At 39.5% G+C, this 17,051-nt stretch overlaps 1 protein-coding gene across 2 annotated transcripts in view; it reads right to left on the bottom strand.

Annotated features, from left to right (window-relative positions):
* DOCK4 (dedicator of cytokinesis 4) overlaps positions 1 to 17,051 on the bottom strand; it is a 409,224-nt gene that overhangs the window by 155,779 nt on the left and 236,394 nt on the right. For both annotated transcript variants that reach the window (XM_089673954.1, XM_089673955.1), the window contains exons 20-26: positions 16,738 to 16,838; positions 15,962 to 16,043; positions 15,490 to 15,660; positions 14,298 to 14,490; positions 11,065 to 11,192; positions 9,310 to 9,444; positions 6,294 to 6,392 (exon numbers count right to left, since the gene is read on the bottom strand). In XM_089673954.1, coding sequence (XP_089530080.1) covers positions 6,294 to 6,392; positions 9,310 to 9,444; positions 11,065 to 11,192; positions 14,298 to 14,490; positions 15,490 to 15,660; positions 15,962 to 16,043; positions 16,738 to 16,838 — 909 coding nt within the window. The remainder of the gene's footprint in view (positions 1 to 6,293; positions 6,393 to 9,309; positions 9,445 to 11,064; positions 11,193 to 14,297; positions 14,491 to 15,489; positions 15,661 to 15,961; positions 16,044 to 16,737; positions 16,839 to 17,051) is intronic.

The following is a 17,051-nucleotide window of genomic DNA, read 5'->3' as shown; positions in this document are numbered from 1 at the left end:
CATTGTCAACAGTCAACTGGTACAGAACTCCACAGGTCTTGCACGAGCGGTTTCCTTCAACTGCAGACTTGAGCTGGAGATATGGAGCTACACCTTGGAGACATTTTTTGGTCTAGTCCCTCCCTGCAATCTTTTTTGGGAAGACATTTACTGCTTTTCCCAAAGATTTACAGACCATGGATCAAGCAAATGGAGGACTTTATTGTCTATAGCAAAGGCACAAATAACAGATTTTGGCAAACCTGGTTTTATTGAATCGTGTTCAATTTTACACTTGAATATGAAGCCCTTAAAGTTGTGATTGAGACAGGAAATGAAGAACCATCTTTATTACCTTCCCTAACTCCGCTCTCTCTCCCCTCCCACCCTAATGACAAAACGTGTTGACGAGGAGTTTACAACGCTGATGTCACACCACTGCACGATTCCGGGTCGGCAGAGGCCATCTATGTAAGCTGACAATTTTTTTGTTACACTTGATGCGAATTCTATAGATTTTTAATAAATACGAAACTATTGGAAGTTTATTTGCTCCTTGGTGAGCTTTATTTCACTACAGCCTGATCAGACACAGTGACACCTGCTGACACAGTTATTTGCCAGCCACAAGCACCTTTGGAATTTCTGTTTATACACAGGGGCGTTTAAGCTGTTGTAGTATCAGCCATCATTTCTGGTTAGTTTTCAATTCAGAGAGAGAAGGTGACAGCATTTGTAAATAATTTTGCTGCAATCAAGAGCACTTTATGATGGTGGACAGACATTTAAACTTTTTTTTTCACAGAAAATTTGATTTCATGGACGTTTTATCTATTTTGGTTTTTGCTATATGTTCTTTGTTTTATTAGCGACACTATTTCATGATTGACACTACATTTTATTTTATGCACAATGTTCTCTGAAAGGCACCCGTGCTGAGTAACCTTCTGTGTTTACTAAGCAGCAGGGTAGCCATTCAGCAGAGAACTTGGAAGATAGTGGCAATCCCTGTAGTAGTGAGATGCCTACAACGATGATTTTCAGTTTTCGCAGGAATAGGCCAGGAAAGTCACGTGCAAATTACATTGGTCCAAGCTGGGCTAATGTAACTATACAAAAATATCCATACTTATGCATGAACCTCAAATAAAGAACACACAAAAAAAAATGTCAGCAGGACAGGAAGTGAGGGTAGATCTCTCTCAGATAACAATAAAACCCACCAGGGGTTGAATTCCTTCCTCACTCTAAAACTATGATAAAGTTTTTGGCTGTGGATACACTTCAGGCTGTCAAAAAAAAAAAAAAAACTCTAATGACACCATATTCTGTGAAAGTGATCATTTTCAAGTGAAGCAACTTATAGCAACTAAATCATAGTCCAGAATGAACTAGTATAACAATAGAGTGTATTCCGATTGGCTGCACCTAAGAGTTATCACTCCTTCCATTAAATAAGACATAATGATACAAACCTGATGCGCACTAGGCACTCAACGACAGAGTTAAGCTAAAAGACTAGGGATCACCAAATTAAATGACAGTGGTAACTTGTCGACACTTATATTAATACTGCATGGACCAGCTTTCCTGTAGCTACAGAGGGTGTTGTGCCTCATTCTTCCAGGTCATTCTTGTTATAACAGGGCAAATGTTACAGGTCAATTGGAGGATCTTCTAGTCCGTTGGTGTGTCAATCCAAGCCTGCTCCAAAAGTGTCAATGTATCAGGACTGTGCAGCTCAGTACAGATGTACATTCCTTGTTTCTATTACTAGCTCTCGGTCAAAGTCCACTGTCTAAAATTTGAAAGCATGATCATTTAACTCATGGGTGCCCAACTAGTGGCCTGTGGATCCCTCTGAGGTGGCCTGCCACCTCCTGCTCTGGGATGGCAAGTGGGCAAGCTCAGATCGCAAGTTGCCGACCCACCATCAGGGTATCAGTGTTGTCAATGGAATGGCACCAGAAGAAGCAAGTGGCTGTGGACGGAGCAGGAGCTGCATAAGCTGATGCTGCCTCTATATTGCTGGCTCCTCTCCCAGGCAACGTGATATGGTATCACTCCGTCTGGGACAGGAGACAGCGATGCAGCCTTTTGCTTCCTCTGACACCACTTAAAGCCACTTGCTTTTATCCACAGCAATGAGGCCAGCGGTGATGCCAGCAGTGCCTTGCGAGGAGAGAGGGGGGGGGAGAGAGAGAGAACAGATCTATTATATAAACAACGGTATTGAAATGTGTATGGTCAGCCTATATGACTTAGCACAAACCATGGACGGTCATTGTACTCTGTAATCTGCACACAGTCTTCCAGTTGGGGAAGAATCCGACATGATTTGGATTTATTTAGTTCACATTTCTTTTTTTCTTTTATTAGCTGGTTACATACCGAGGCTGATATTTCAGGAGGGGAGTAAAACTAGTTCTTGCACAAAACTGCTCTATGTAATTGTCTATAGCCAAAAAGTGATGCAATCATCATAAAATCCAATCATATTCAGGAATGTGATGGTGAGGAAGAATAGAAAGAATTCCCAATCTGACACAATTTTATTCTACTGGATTTGTTCTGGTTGTCTGTTTTTCTGGCGGACCCGATCGGACCCTCCTTCCACCCTATGGAGTAGCGAATGTAAATGGACTTGTGTCCGTTTACACCTGCCCACCTCCAATTCAATCTGCTAAAAAAAAAACAAAAAAAACAAAGCGCATCCATCACCCTCTATTTGCGTGGATTGGAGGACCCACAGAGCAGAACAAGCTGTGTCCGTGTCCACTCTGCATATGGTGAGTGGACATGGACCTGTTATCCAGTCACTCCACTCTGCTCAGCAGGGAGTCAATTGACAGATCTCCAGCTGGGCAAGCAGACTTAGCCCCATGTGAAAGGGGCATTATAGGGGGCTCAGGACAGTAAGGGCTCATTTACAGTTGTAGTGTAGTGTCATGGTGCCCGTGTGGCTTCCCTGTCACATTCTGTTTTACACTTGGACAGAATGGGTTTGGGGGGGGGGGGCAGTATATACAGAAACCGATCCTCTCCATTTTCCTCCTGCAACCGCTGAAAGCCGGCTTCTCCTCCTCTCCCTCCTACTGGAGGGTTCATTATGCTATTCAAAATAAAAAAAATGTCATTTCATTGTGGCCCACGATTGGTTACTAAATCACTTAAGTGGTCCTCGCTCTTCAAAAGGTAGCACACCCCTGATTTAATTTAATACTTTGACAGATTTACAATGTTCTACACAATTTTCACTAGAACAGCAACAGATTTAGGCACTGTTACTGATCATCTGAAATTAGATAATTAAAAAAAAAATTATGTCATCTGCAGCAATGGTCAAAGTGGTTTTCTAAAATACCAACATGAGTTTGAAAGTCATGACAACAACATATAGATTTAAGATCTGCCATCACATTTAAAAAGTGATCGGCTGATGTCTTGAAGACATCTATTAAAGAGAAACTGTACAGTAACAAGAGGCATCATAGAGGTTTTATTGCCTGCTCAAATTTTGTCAGTCTGACAAGCTACTAAAATAGGAGCAAGTCTGTAAATAAATAATATGCTGGGAGGACAAATCTTCATATTGACCTATTTAAGAATAATCCCTTTTATGTAAGATGCTCAAATCTGCATGACATTTCCATTCAACAAGACAGCACACATCCAACATAATTTACAGAAGCAATCTGTAAATATGAAAGACTATAATTTGCGATTATCCCAGCATCTCAAGTCGGTGTCATCATATAGGTAAAGAAGTAAACATCATTGGGGTTGTAATCTTATCATGACTATGCTAAATAAAGGGAATTCTTAATAAAACACCTAAGTTACAGATTTGTTTTGTCAGCGTAGTTTTGTTTTCTCCCTGAGGATTATGCCTAAATCAGATTTCTGGATGGTGTCACCAGTGATTCTTTTCCTCTTCCTTCCTGTCTGTATGACTTCCTCATGCCCTCACACACTCCACTTTTACCCCTCTATTCCCCATCCTGTTGTGGTATGCTGACTCTCTCCAACCCCTTCCTGCTCTTTGTTGGCACTTTTGTAAGAGAGCTCTCTCTCTGCACATCCCCCTCCCCCCCAGTCTACAATGCCTATGCCCTAAAGTTCCCTTAGAGTATGGAGCAGGCAATTCCTCTTACACATCCCCACCCTCCTTCCCCTCTTGCCTATGCCACCCCAGCCATCTTTCTGTGGCTCAGTGGCCATATCTGCAATTCCTTGGCAAGGGAGGAGGCTGCAGAGATCTGGGGAAAACAGCTTTGCTCAGTTTGCAGCTGTCTCCTACTCACACTTCTGTAGTGCAGAACATCCGGGGAACAGAAGTACAAGGATCACAACAGGGGCCAGAAGTACAGAGCTATGTTTGTTGCTCCCAGCAGATGTAGCTTTGATCCCTCACCCTACTACTGTCACAAAGGCACAGCTGTATCATCCATCACCACCTCTCCCCCACTCCTCTTCCTGTACATAGTGCCCACTATCTTACCCTCCGTTCTCCTCTGCTGCACATATTGGCTGCTCCAATACCTTCTGCATGCTCCTATACCTGCTCTACTCCTCTCTTGGACATGCTACTCATGGTTATACTCTGTGAAATTCTCTCCTAAACATGCTACTCGTGGCAATACCTCCACACTTCTCTCCTAAACATACTGCCCGGTGTGCACAATTATTAGAAAAGTAAGTACTTTGACTAAATCATCATTTTTATGCAAATTGTCCAACTCCAAGCTATGCCAAATTATATGGTTCAGATCCCATTGATGTAGACTCGGCGGAGGAATTTCTGGATCATGTTTCCCTTCCAAAGGCAGACTATGCATCTCTGGCCTTGCTTAATTCCCCTGATCACAGCCCAGGATATGGCAAAAGCAATCTCAACCCTAGCCAATGGCAAGGCCCCTGGCCCTGACAGCTATATGTCAGAATTCTACAAACTGTCCACAAACACAGTTATTCCTACACTAGTTTTGGTATGTTAGGGAATTCAGGAGTGGGGGCAATACCTACTATCTGGTTTCTAGGCCCACATAAAGTTAGTTGCCAAAAAAAGGCAAAGACCCTAAGGAACCAGACTCTTATCGCTCAATATCGCTGTTAAATTTAGACTGCAAGATAGTATGGAAGATAATTGTCAAAAGACTGGCAGTAATCATGCCATCTCTAATATGCCTGAGGCAGTGGATCGATACTGGTGAGCTATAACACTACATACTTGTGCCTTTGTCACAAAAGAGTTCTGGCAGAGCAGCAGTTCAACCAGTGTCCCCATAGCAAGCAGCATCCTATTGGGTGCACTTGTCTAGGGGAAGGAGCCTGGAATGCTAGCAGGGGACCCGAGAAAAGGATTGGAGTTGTTATTTTTTTAAAAAAATGAACCTTTAAAATGACTTAACTTAAAATTACTTCACACCCTGTTCACATCAGGTGTGACTTAGCATGCAATTTGCATGCCATGAAAATTGTATGCCAAGTCGCACCCTATTCTCCGCTATTACAGCGGTCATATCGGTGCGGTTCCGACTTGGTTTCTAAAGTAGTGCATATACTACTACTTTTGTTGTGATTTGCATAGACATCTGTGTCAGATGTCTTGCAAATCGCAACTGAAATCGGCACGTCACCCGATTTTGAAATCAAGCGACTTCACTGTAAGTCACAGGATTTCAAAATCGGCTTTGATGAGACTGGGGCTAAAGGTCTTGTACTATAGAAAAGCACCACAAAGTATTTACATGTCTAAATTGTGATGAAAAAAATTGATACTTACAGTACATAACTTTGCTCTTGCTTTGACATTTATTTATTTATTTATTTTTAGGAAATGACAATCAGAAATTCAGCCATCTGTTGGCAAAATGCTGCTGCTGACTAAACCTCCAAACATACATATCCAATTCAATTCTAGCTACCAATTTACAGAATAGGTTAGAAATATGAACACTTGGTATGCTATTGCCTTAATTTCCTATTATCCTATTTTGTGCACATAACAGTTTTCTGTTACACATAACAGTTTCTGTACAGATTTTCCTTTATAGTCACCTGCATTAAACCAGAAGAAATTAAGCCAAAAAAAGAGTACACTACTATATAGTCATTACATATATTCAAAATGAAAATGGCATGAAAAATTGTAACAGGTATAAAAGGTGATGGCTAGTGTATGGACTGATCAAAAGAAGCTGTGGCCACATGCGTTGAGCAGGTGGATTTGACAGCTTATAGCACTGACCTTAGTCATAAGGTTGTAAAAAATCAAAACAACCCCCCTACAATATATAAGTCAAAAGGCATACCCTTAGCTCGTCCTTTGTGTTGAAGCTCTCAAGAAGTTGTTGGTAATGTCTGTCTGTCATTTGTCTCAACAGAGAGAGCAAAGATGCCACAAACTCCCCCTAAAATGAAAATAAATAAATAAATGCGAGAACAATCATGCATAGCCATCAGACAATATTAATTAAGGATGAATATAATACTTTATTTGACATAAGATCCTCATTAACAATAACAATAATCAGAAAATATTTGGCAATAAATTGTCAAAAAACAGCACTGCACTACCGTGTCGTGGTTTAGTTACCCCACACTGCTTTGTTTTTGTAATTGTACTTGTTTTCATGCACTCTTGACTGGATGTGTGTGTTGCTAATTGTCTTTCTCACATTTCATGTTTATCTTAGCTTATTATGTCAATCTGTATTTCACAATAAACATTATTTTTTTGGAAAAAAAAGTGATTAAGTGAAAAAAAAAAAAACAGCACTGCCCTAAAAAATAAAAAACAGTATGATTCAAGAGTGAACGGAAAAAGAGAAAGAACAAAAGTTAAAAATCTGAAGGACTGCTGTAGGGCAATGCAAGAGTTTTTAAATAATACTACATGACAAGGAATTTGCCTAAATTAATGGGGCTTGGAAAGGAAATTAATGACAGTGCAATGTTGGGATTGCCATTTCAGCCATGACCATGTACCTCACAATGGCACTTACATAACTATTGCAAAGCTACTTCAGATGCTTAGAGTTCACAGGATAAAAACAGCAGTCTGATTGATTTGTCCAGTGCTCTTTGCACAGCTTTTGTCAATTGACATCTAATTCCAGTACTTACTACAAAGCTTTTGTAGCCTGACTGCGTGATCCAGGGCTTATTACACAGCAATTGAGGCTTAACTACTAGATCTGGTGTTTACTATACAGCTACTGTGGCTTATTACTCTCTGTTAAGCTAGCCATAGACAGATTGAAATTTGGATTTTGATCCATGTATGGGCAGGCAAGTTTTATTGAAGTCGATCTATCAATCAACTTCAATACAACCAGCCTGTCATTTTTCTCTCTAACAGCAGGGAAAGCTCCCACTCTCAGAATACAATAGTGCAGCTTGTGAGATTATCCCATCAGCACTGACTGTACTGATGGGGGAAATCAAACAATTTTATTTCCTGCAACTCATGGTTGAAGGAAAGAAAATTGTATAAAATATGGGCACCCTTACATTGCTATTAAGAAATCAAATTTACCATCAATGGAAGGAAGAGTGATTTGGAGGAGGGACACCCGGTGGAGCTGATGAGACCTGAGAGCAGGTCCCACCAGCTGACGAGCGAACTCTGCCTGCAGCACAAATGGTCCCATGTCAGGGAACTGTGCCGAAACTTTGTCAACACTCCAGCCTCACACTGGAATCAGATGCTTTAGGATAAAGCTTTAAATGTAGGCTTTTAACATGTAATCACTGTTTTGTTTAAATAGATGCTATAATGTAGTGATTGTTACCTCCACTCTCCTGAACATGGTGAAGGTCACAAATGTTTATACAATACAATACAAGTGCACTGCACCACCTCGCAATCAGTTTTAATTTAAAGATTCTAAATCGGTCCCTGAAAGATTAAAGTGTTACTAAGCCCAAAACAGTAAAATCAGTCTGTATATGCAGTAAAGTATGCTTGTTATACTCACTGTGGAACCTAAGGGGTTAATTCTGTGCACTGTGTAAAAAGGTCGTTTAACCCTGTTTTTTTTGCCCCTCCTCTTGTTCAAATATCCACGTGATAAGACAGACTGAACCTGTAGCCACATGCACATGCTCAGTTTAGTGTGTATTGTTAGAGAGGTTTTTTCTTTCTTGGGAGAGTGCATGTGATCAGCACAGGGCCAATCAGCACTGTCCAGACAGAGGGTCAGCGGTTCTGCATCCTCCTAGAGCAGAAAGAAAACTCCTCCTACAAGATTTAACCAGTGCTTTGCTGAAGTCACAAGACTGCTCTACCTGCTGATGAGAAAAGGTATTTAGCAGTTTATGTTTACTAAAATAATTACACTTCCATGTTCTGTGTACTGTGGTAGACCTTGGTCCTGGGTTTAGTAACACTTGGAGGAAGAAGTTACATCAAAGTATCCAATCTACAATGAAAGCTTGGCAGGGAAAACATATAGGGAAGCCAATAATATTTATATCAAAGCTAAAGCTAAATCACTAGCTTTGATTGTAGTTATTTCGATAGATAGATAGATAGATAGATAGATAGATACTCACCGGCCACTTTATTAGGTACACCTGTTCAATTGCTTAGTAACACAAATTGTTAAACAGCCGATCACATGGCAGCAGCTCAATGCATTTAGGTATCTACATGTGGTGGAGATAGCTTCAAACCGAGCATCAGAATAGGGAAGAAAGGGGATTTAAGTGACTTTGAACGTAGGCTGGTCTGAGTATTTAAAAAAACTGCTGATCTACTGTGATTTTCACACACAACCATCTCTAGGGTTTACAGAGAATGGTCCAAAAGAGAGAAAATATCCAGTGAGCAGTAGTTGTTTGGATGAAAATGCCTTGTTGATGTCAGAGTTCAGAGGAGAATGGTCACAATTTCAACTGTGTCATTCAGATGGTAGGGTCAGAATTTGGCATAAAAAATATGCAAGCATGGATCCATCCTGCCTTGTATCAATGGTTCAGGCTAATGGTAGTAGTGTAATGGTGTGGGGGATATTTTCTTGGCACTACCAAGGTGTGCCTAACAAAGTGGCCAGTGTGTGTGTGTGTCTGTGTGTGTGTGTGTGTGTGTGTACACACATACATACACACACACTTTGTTATTATGATTAATTTAATAGAAGTTCAGCTTTATGTATGTAGCAATCTAAATTCTGTAAAACATGCAGGAGTGTTCACCATTTCATCTGTTTTTACAAGAAACACATGGGGCACAAGACACTTCTGGTACAGAAATATTCAGTCACTGTAAAAAAAAAAAAAATAATAGCATACTGAATTTCTACTGCCCAGGACAAAAACACTTACAGTCACATCTTGAAACTGTAGCCTCATTGCTGAGCCTGACTGCTGAGGTCGACTTGTAATCTCCAAAATTGTCCTCAGTAAAATGTCCAGCAGACTGTTAACAATCACATCAATTTCCTTCATGGCACACTTTTCCTAAAATACAGAAATATCTGCAGATGAATAACATGTAAAAGGCACTTGGTTTAAAAATTCTCACAGGTAATTTTAAATATGTGGTATTTATTCACCAATCAGTACTACAGAATGACGCATATGTGCACCATGTGGGTGTTAAAGCCCACCCTTCTGCTGGCGTACATATGTGTTGGGTGGTTGTAAATGGGTTAAACAGAGTTAGTGAGCTATATATTATGTAACTACAAAGCACTAGAGCAGCAAATCTAAAGGCCCCTTCTAAAACATTCTCCTACCAGAGTAGCTCATCTTAAATTATAATGTGTTATATGAATGGAATATTATTTTCATTTGTAGCCTTGATCAAGAAGGTTAACCTGAACAACATATTTTAGGGTCCATCATAAAAGGACCCCCTGCCCTTTGCTTTTTTATACAGCTGGGAGAGTTAACACCTTCAATATGGTCAAATGGTAGAGGCAAAGATGTAAAATACCACAGGGAAATATTGCATATAACTGTGTTTTTATTGCAAGAAGGTGGCAGGTAGAACAACCAGTAACATTCCCCCAAAACAACAAATCTGTTTTGAGTGGAGCCGATCTTAACATGAAATACAAGGCTTTAATATGGAACACAAGCCAAGTACAGTTTAAATACAAATAGGTTCACTGATTTACTCTTTTGGTCTGCTGTTCTTATCATGCTCCCATGCTGGTCCGAAAGATCTCTCTGCTATTTCCTGGTTGATCCCCCTGCTCAGTGGACAGAAGTAATGATTCTGATGAAAAGTCCAATAGACAGACTGGAGGTGGAAAGGTGATCTAGTAAGCTGTATTGCTGAACCAAGAAATATGGGGCTATGTAATAGGGCATGTGTATGTAAATCTTTCAAAACAGATTGGCTGTACAGGAAAACAAATCATTTGACAGGTAACCATATAGATTTCAACTTTCTATTTAGTGGTTTGCTGACAGTATTATTTTATTTATTTATTTCAGGTACTTCTTTAGCGTCATCAATTTACGCAGCGCTTTACATATATATTGTACATTCACATCAGTCCCTAACCCTCAAGGGGTGTACAATCTAAGGTCCCTAACTTACATTCATATATACATATACTACGGCCAATTTATACAGGATCCAATTAACCTACCAGCATGTCTTTGGAGTGTGGGAGGAAACTGGAGTAACCAAAAGAAACCCACACAGGCACAGGGAGAACATGCAAACTCCAGGCAGGAGGTGCCGTGGCTTGGATTCGAACCAACAACCCTAGTACTGCCAGGTGGAAGTGCTAACCATTTAGCCACTGTGCTGCTAGTAGGACTTTATCTGTAACCAAGAAAAGTGGCACTGCACCAGGCATAGAAAACAGATTAGACCCAGAATGTAATCATAAATTCAAACCTTTGAAAGTTAATTTGTGATCAAAGATGAGGCCCAGCACCACAGTATGCTATTTTAAAAAAATGTGGAGGGGTAAAATAACAGCTCTACAGCTGCACGCCGAGCACCTGCAGTGCAGTTCTCCTATATATAGATCACTGTAGAACTGCTTTACAGTCTGTTTTGGATTACTGTTCAGCATGCTGTATGTTAATGTATATAATAAATGTCTTGCAATTACTTACTGAGCTGTTTTTCTTGCTTAGACAAAACATGTTGCTAAGGATACGTGCGCACATTACAAGATCTCTATGCTCCTGCAGATGCATGTGGAGGTGGTGGAGGACGATGGGGAGGAGTATAAAACGGGACTCTGAAATGACATACAGTATTTAATATTATTACACAGGTCAGTTCTGGCATTCAGGAGGCTCAACATTATGTATTTAGTATTAATATACAGCCAAACATATTGAACACAGTCCATTACATCAACAACTATTGACATACTTAATATGACTGAGCAATGGTCATGTCTTGCTGTTGCTATGAAACAGATCATATTAAAAATAAGCACTGCACCACCGCAGACTGTACAGAATATTTATCCTTAGTATTGTAGCACATTTCTACAAATGAATCATGAGCCACGTTAATAACACAAAGTGCAACAATCGAATTCACTTATAGGTGTTAATTTTTCTCGATAACTAATGCTACAGCTATTTACTAAGGTTCTCTGGTTTATGAAAACCAACATAATGCTTCATTTGTTTCCATCCAAAATTATTTGTCTGTTTAAAGTAATTTTCTAGCAAAAAAAAATGCAGATTTTAACATGTATAAAAAATAATAAACATCATATGCTAAAATAGATAAGCCTGTACCCTGTATAATATTATTGGGGATTAAGCAGCTGCACCCCTTGCTGGCAAACATAATCAAAACTTCAAAGTCACACATTTTGTCCATGCTCTGCAGTGAACACCATCAAAGTACAGGACAGACATCAGTACAGAGCAACTGATCAGCAAGCCTCTCTGTGTACATCGAACAAAGAATAATCAGGGTCACAGTATCCCCAGGAATTGCGAATCTTCTCTCTCACTGCATTATGTGCACATAAAGCCTGTTACTGGTATCCTGTCAAATGTAAGGATAAACTATTTTAAAGCCCTTTACACATTGCAAATATGCAGCAATTAAAGTGTCTGTTTTTTTAATATATTCTCAAAGTTAATCAGGGATTACATATACAAAATATTGTTACAGACTTCTAGTATAATTACTTGCACTCCTCCCTATACACACACAGAAGACAGTGTGCAGATCTTGGCATGTGAAGCCAATAAATAGAAAAATGTCAGTTGCAGGGTGCCTACAGGCCCTTTGTGCTCTCCCTACATTTTGTATGCACATACTTCCAAAGTTCAGTTCCTCTCTGTAAGGAGACTGGCATATCGAACTGCAAAGCATTCAATTCTAGCAAGTTGCATGCTTTGCCTCCAGCAGGGAAATTCAGTGTTGTCCTGCCTGCAGTATTAAATTTGGCCACTATATGGATCCCAGAATAAATGTATTGTTTTAGAGAAATTATAGACTGTTAAAAAAAAAACTCTTTCAATCTAAGAAAAGGAAGTGGAGCTCAGACTCCATCTTAGAAACTGTGGGAGAAGGAAGCAGTCACTTTTCTCTGCATAACGTGTGCTGACTGAAACTACATCCCTTACAGGCAGCATTGCCAGTGAGCATGGATTTATTGCCATCTTCAGCCAATCGTTTCATTGTGTTTGAATGTTTCATACATTGATTGATGTACTTCTTATCTGTTTTTCCTAATAGTTACACTCTACCCTGTTTTGTTAATAAAGCTTAAAGATTGCATTCAGTCTGGCTTATAGCAGAATAGGAGGCTTTAGCTGCATGTTGACCTACACACAGGGAAACATGTAGCGAGGACAGAACGTTGACAATATTTAAAGCAGAACTCCAGTCTGCAGCAATTTATATTGTTATACTCTAAATATTGTTAATTGATAAAAATAAATTATTGGCATCTCTAATTCTCAAAACATTCTTAATTTACAGCATTTTTTCCAAACCTGCCTAAAACGTTTGCACAGTACTGTAAATGAATAAATGCTGACCATTGTCAGCACCCCTGTCAGTAGGAAATGGTTTGTCTCAATATTGTAACTGCCACTTTTACTGGACAGCTTGGTTTGTTAACCTCCCTAGCGGTCTGATTATGTCAGTATTTCTGTGCTCGAGGCGGTACATTTTTTTGCATGGAAATATGTTGTTTTTTTATTATAGGTCTGTAATTTTTAGGAATAACTCACTGAAATCTGTCCGAACAAGAGTCTAGTAAACATCCCGGGTATGATAAAATTTGAAACACGAAATCATAAATTATAATTTAATAATTATAAAAAATAATAATATAATAATAAATGTAATTCAATAATATAATCAAACCAAAAACACTGAAATTTGAAATAGAGCGGCAAGTTCGCAGATCACTGATCTTAGTCGCAAAATTGTTTTCAGTGTCTGATGACGAATTTCCCCACGAATCATTATCACTCAATTCTGCAAGTGGTTCTAATTTACTATCACTGTTCTCTAGCTGTTCTAAAACCGCTTTTGACCTAAAGGGACGCTTTTTGGACACCATGGACATTTCTCAGTTTCCAGGCAGAAAGAACAGTAAAAATGCAGGCAGGGCACAGGACAAAGCACTAGAGACAAAATGTATGTGAAATGGTTTGAAACAGTAATGTAATACTATGTGATTTTAGTGTATTTAGTGAATGTTACTTTTTGACATTTTTAAATTTCCCGCTGATTCTGTCCCCCTTACGTCCCGACGTCTCAGGGAACGGAACCCAGAAGACAAATGCCGGCATCGGCCGGAGGACATTGCTGGGGACACTACAGGAAGGACATCGCGGGAGCGAAGGACAAGGTAAGTGCAGAAGGGATCCCGGAGCAACGCTGCAGGGTATTCCCGAGTGTAGCTTGGGGTTAAAGCTTTTGGTGCTGAAACTTTACCCTGAGATACACTCGGGAATACAACCAGGGAGGTTAAAGGAAGCTGAAAAATTAACAGGTCAAAAAAGCCTAAAAAAAAAAAAAATTAAACTAATGTAGCCACCACATAGAAGAATTTGTAAGCTGCAATTTACAAATTATTCTTTTGGGTATAATACCGCTTTATTTTCCCAAATATTCATAGATCGGCCTCCTTCTATTCTGTAGAGGATCACACAGTACCTGGATTTTAGTGATCAGTTACTGTATGATTCTCTACAGAAAGAACAAAGAAGCATGGAAATATAAAACATGACACAAAAAAAAAAAAAAGATTTATAAGATTTAGTTGGTTTGTATTTTGATTCCTAAATTTCTGTTATGCTTTAATCTATGCATGAACATTCGCTTGTTCCCAGTAATGCAGAGATTGTTATCTTTTTACCTGGATTGCTGTATAGCTCACTCTCCACTGTTTTAGCAATACACTGAAGTTTTATATCTTGAAGCGCATCATCTGCGTGCATGACTGTTGGCAAACTGCCCAGGGTATCATGCACCATTTTTGCCACTTCCCGAACATCAAACAGTTTCAGCAGCTCAGAGTAAACAGCTGGGAAAGAATTCAGAAACACAGCCTGGAGTGGTGGGAATGAAAGAACAGAGACAAAAAAAAAATAAGCATCTCATAACTACTGCACACAGTTAAATTCTATGGTGTCTCATCCATGAAACCAGATCAGCTAAATAATTGTCTCAGAGCAAATTGTGCAATTTTGACTTAGAAGCTTACTTTAACTCTCCTCAACTTATAAGGGAAGAGTGAGGTCTTATTTACTCCCTTTTGATCTGTTAAATATCATATTAACAGTGCTTTGTTAGATCTGTTCAATAAGTGCAAAATAACGCCTGTTGATTAAGTCAGAAATTCAAACTGTCCTGTGCAAACTTTTTATTATCCCAAGGAGTGCTCCAAGTTCTTATCAAGGACTACAGAATAATTACCTTCCGATAATTTACCATGTGCATATATTGCAGAGACATATTGCATGGTTTTTTTCTTATCATTGTGCTAGGATATACATTCTGACGTGTACGTATAATTATTTCCTCCTCCAGGAAATAAGCAGACTCTCTCTGACGTTAATAGAAATCCCATCTTTAAGAGGTTCTTCACCCTGTGTGAAAAAAATAAAAGTCAGCAGCTACGAATACTGTAGCTGCTGACTTTTAATAAAAGGACACTTACCTGTCCAGGGATGACTTCCTCTCCCGGGTTGGTTCTTTGTCAGCCTTTGGGTCTCACAGTCTTCTAGGACCTATGAGGTGTCCCACAAGGTTGAGGGTAGGGTGGGGTGTGCAGTGCGTGTGTCAAAATCAGAAATCCCCTCTCCCCCCAATAAAAAAGTTCCAAGAGAAGAAGAGTAGTGGGAGAAAGGCATAAAGTGGAACGTCCCCTTTAGGGTGAAGTTCCACTTTAAAGAGCTGTCACAGGGGCCCCCCACTGGAAGAATTCCCCCCATCTCTTGCTCTAGTGACAACTGCATTTTTGGATCTCCTCTCATTTTCCATCTCAGTGACAATAGTTAACAGGACTAATATAGAGGGTGTTTTAGAATCATATGAAAATCAGTTACCTGCGACTGGGCTAAAGCACTAGCTCCCTTGCTTTCTTTGGATAAGAAAAAGCGGATAGACATCAAAAGTTCTTGAATAGAACACCTAAATTCCTCCTCATTCTGTCCTCCTGTTGCAAAAGCAAACAGCTTTCGAGACTGAACGATATATTTGAAGATGTATTCCTGGGCCTATGACAGAATTAAAATCGCTGTTATAATGGATATATATACTGAACGAACACACACACATACATACATTTCAAAAATTAAACCACACTAAGCAATGACAGTGTGGGGCTAGACTAGAAAAGCACACAATTGCTTTGAGTAGCTATTCCTAAGATCTGAACTACCTGGATTACTAAAATATAAAAATAGGCTGATTGCCAATTATGACTACATCAAAGTGAGGCAGCAGTAATCAGTAGCTGAAAGTTCAACCTGTGTGGAAATCAGTACAAGAACACGCCTGGCTTTTTTCTTTCATTACCTTTAATACCTCCTGGATATGCTCTTGTCTCTCAGCTTCAATTATTCGGTCCACATACCATTTCAGCACTTTTATGAGGTCTCTGAGAAGGCAAGAAGGCAATTTAGGATTTTAGTAAACAGAAAGTGCTTAATACAAAAAGGCAGTGTAAAAAGCAATGAAATGTTTTAAACGTGATAACCCACAATAATCAAAATTGGCCTTTTACCTGTTGAGAACAATTAGGACAATAAACTGTGCCTACTGACAGGTTGCTATAGATTAAATAAGCAATATAGATTTGAAGTAATTTTTAAAGCTGAATTCCTGGAATTTAGCCACTTTGTAGTCCAATTAGGTGCCTGTCTCTATTATTTACATCTATCAAGCTATATCAACCCGCCACTTTGCTGTCCAATCACATAAACCTTTGTATTTTGTGAATGTGTTCACATAATACAAAGTCTTCTCTGATTGGGCAGAAAGAGGGGAGGGGCAGGCACATCAACTGCAGCGACTCTCCTGGTTAAGATGCAGAGACCAGAAGGTCCAGCATCAGGTTCCCAAGTTACAGCGATAGCTGTCTTCCGGAAGTTCTATAAACCTGTCAAATGTGAATAATAGATATAAGTCCAGGAGGTGCCATGCGCCTCCTTGGGTTTAACTCAGTGTGCATTCACATTTTACAGGGGAGCTAAATTCCTGGACTTCAGCTTTAAGTGTCATGGGCAATAGACCCAATGGAAAACAAACATGAGACACATCTTCTTAATACAAGATCAAAATAAATTCCATACCTATATGCAAGAGCACCAGAGAAATGCCCTTCTATGTAAGTGTCCATTACGGGCTTAAAGTGCTGAAATTTGCTGTCCTGTAGCAAGTTAATTATGTGTACCTAAGAACAAAAGTGACCATTAATCAACTAGAATGTTTAATAATACTAACCAGATCCAAAGAACTATCCACAACATTACATAATACAAAGCACAACCTTCAATGAAACGGAGCTTACAATATAACGCATATATCTCAGTTTAACAATGCAAGTATGCCTCGGTTAATTTAGATAGTAGTGAACAACCTGCCAATATGCTTTATGGGAGCCTTT

Source organism: Staurois parvus, unplaced genomic scaffold (assembly GCF_062004578.1).
Source record: "Staurois parvus isolate SC_StPar_1 unplaced genomic scaffold, SC_StPar_1.0 ptg000147l, whole genome shotgun sequence".
NCBI classification, from domain to species: domain Eukaryota; kingdom Metazoa; phylum Chordata; class Amphibia; order Anura; family Ranidae; genus Staurois; species Staurois parvus.
The sequence above is the reverse complement of the archived record's forward strand: the minus strand, read 5'-3'. Positions and strand labels throughout refer to the sequence as shown.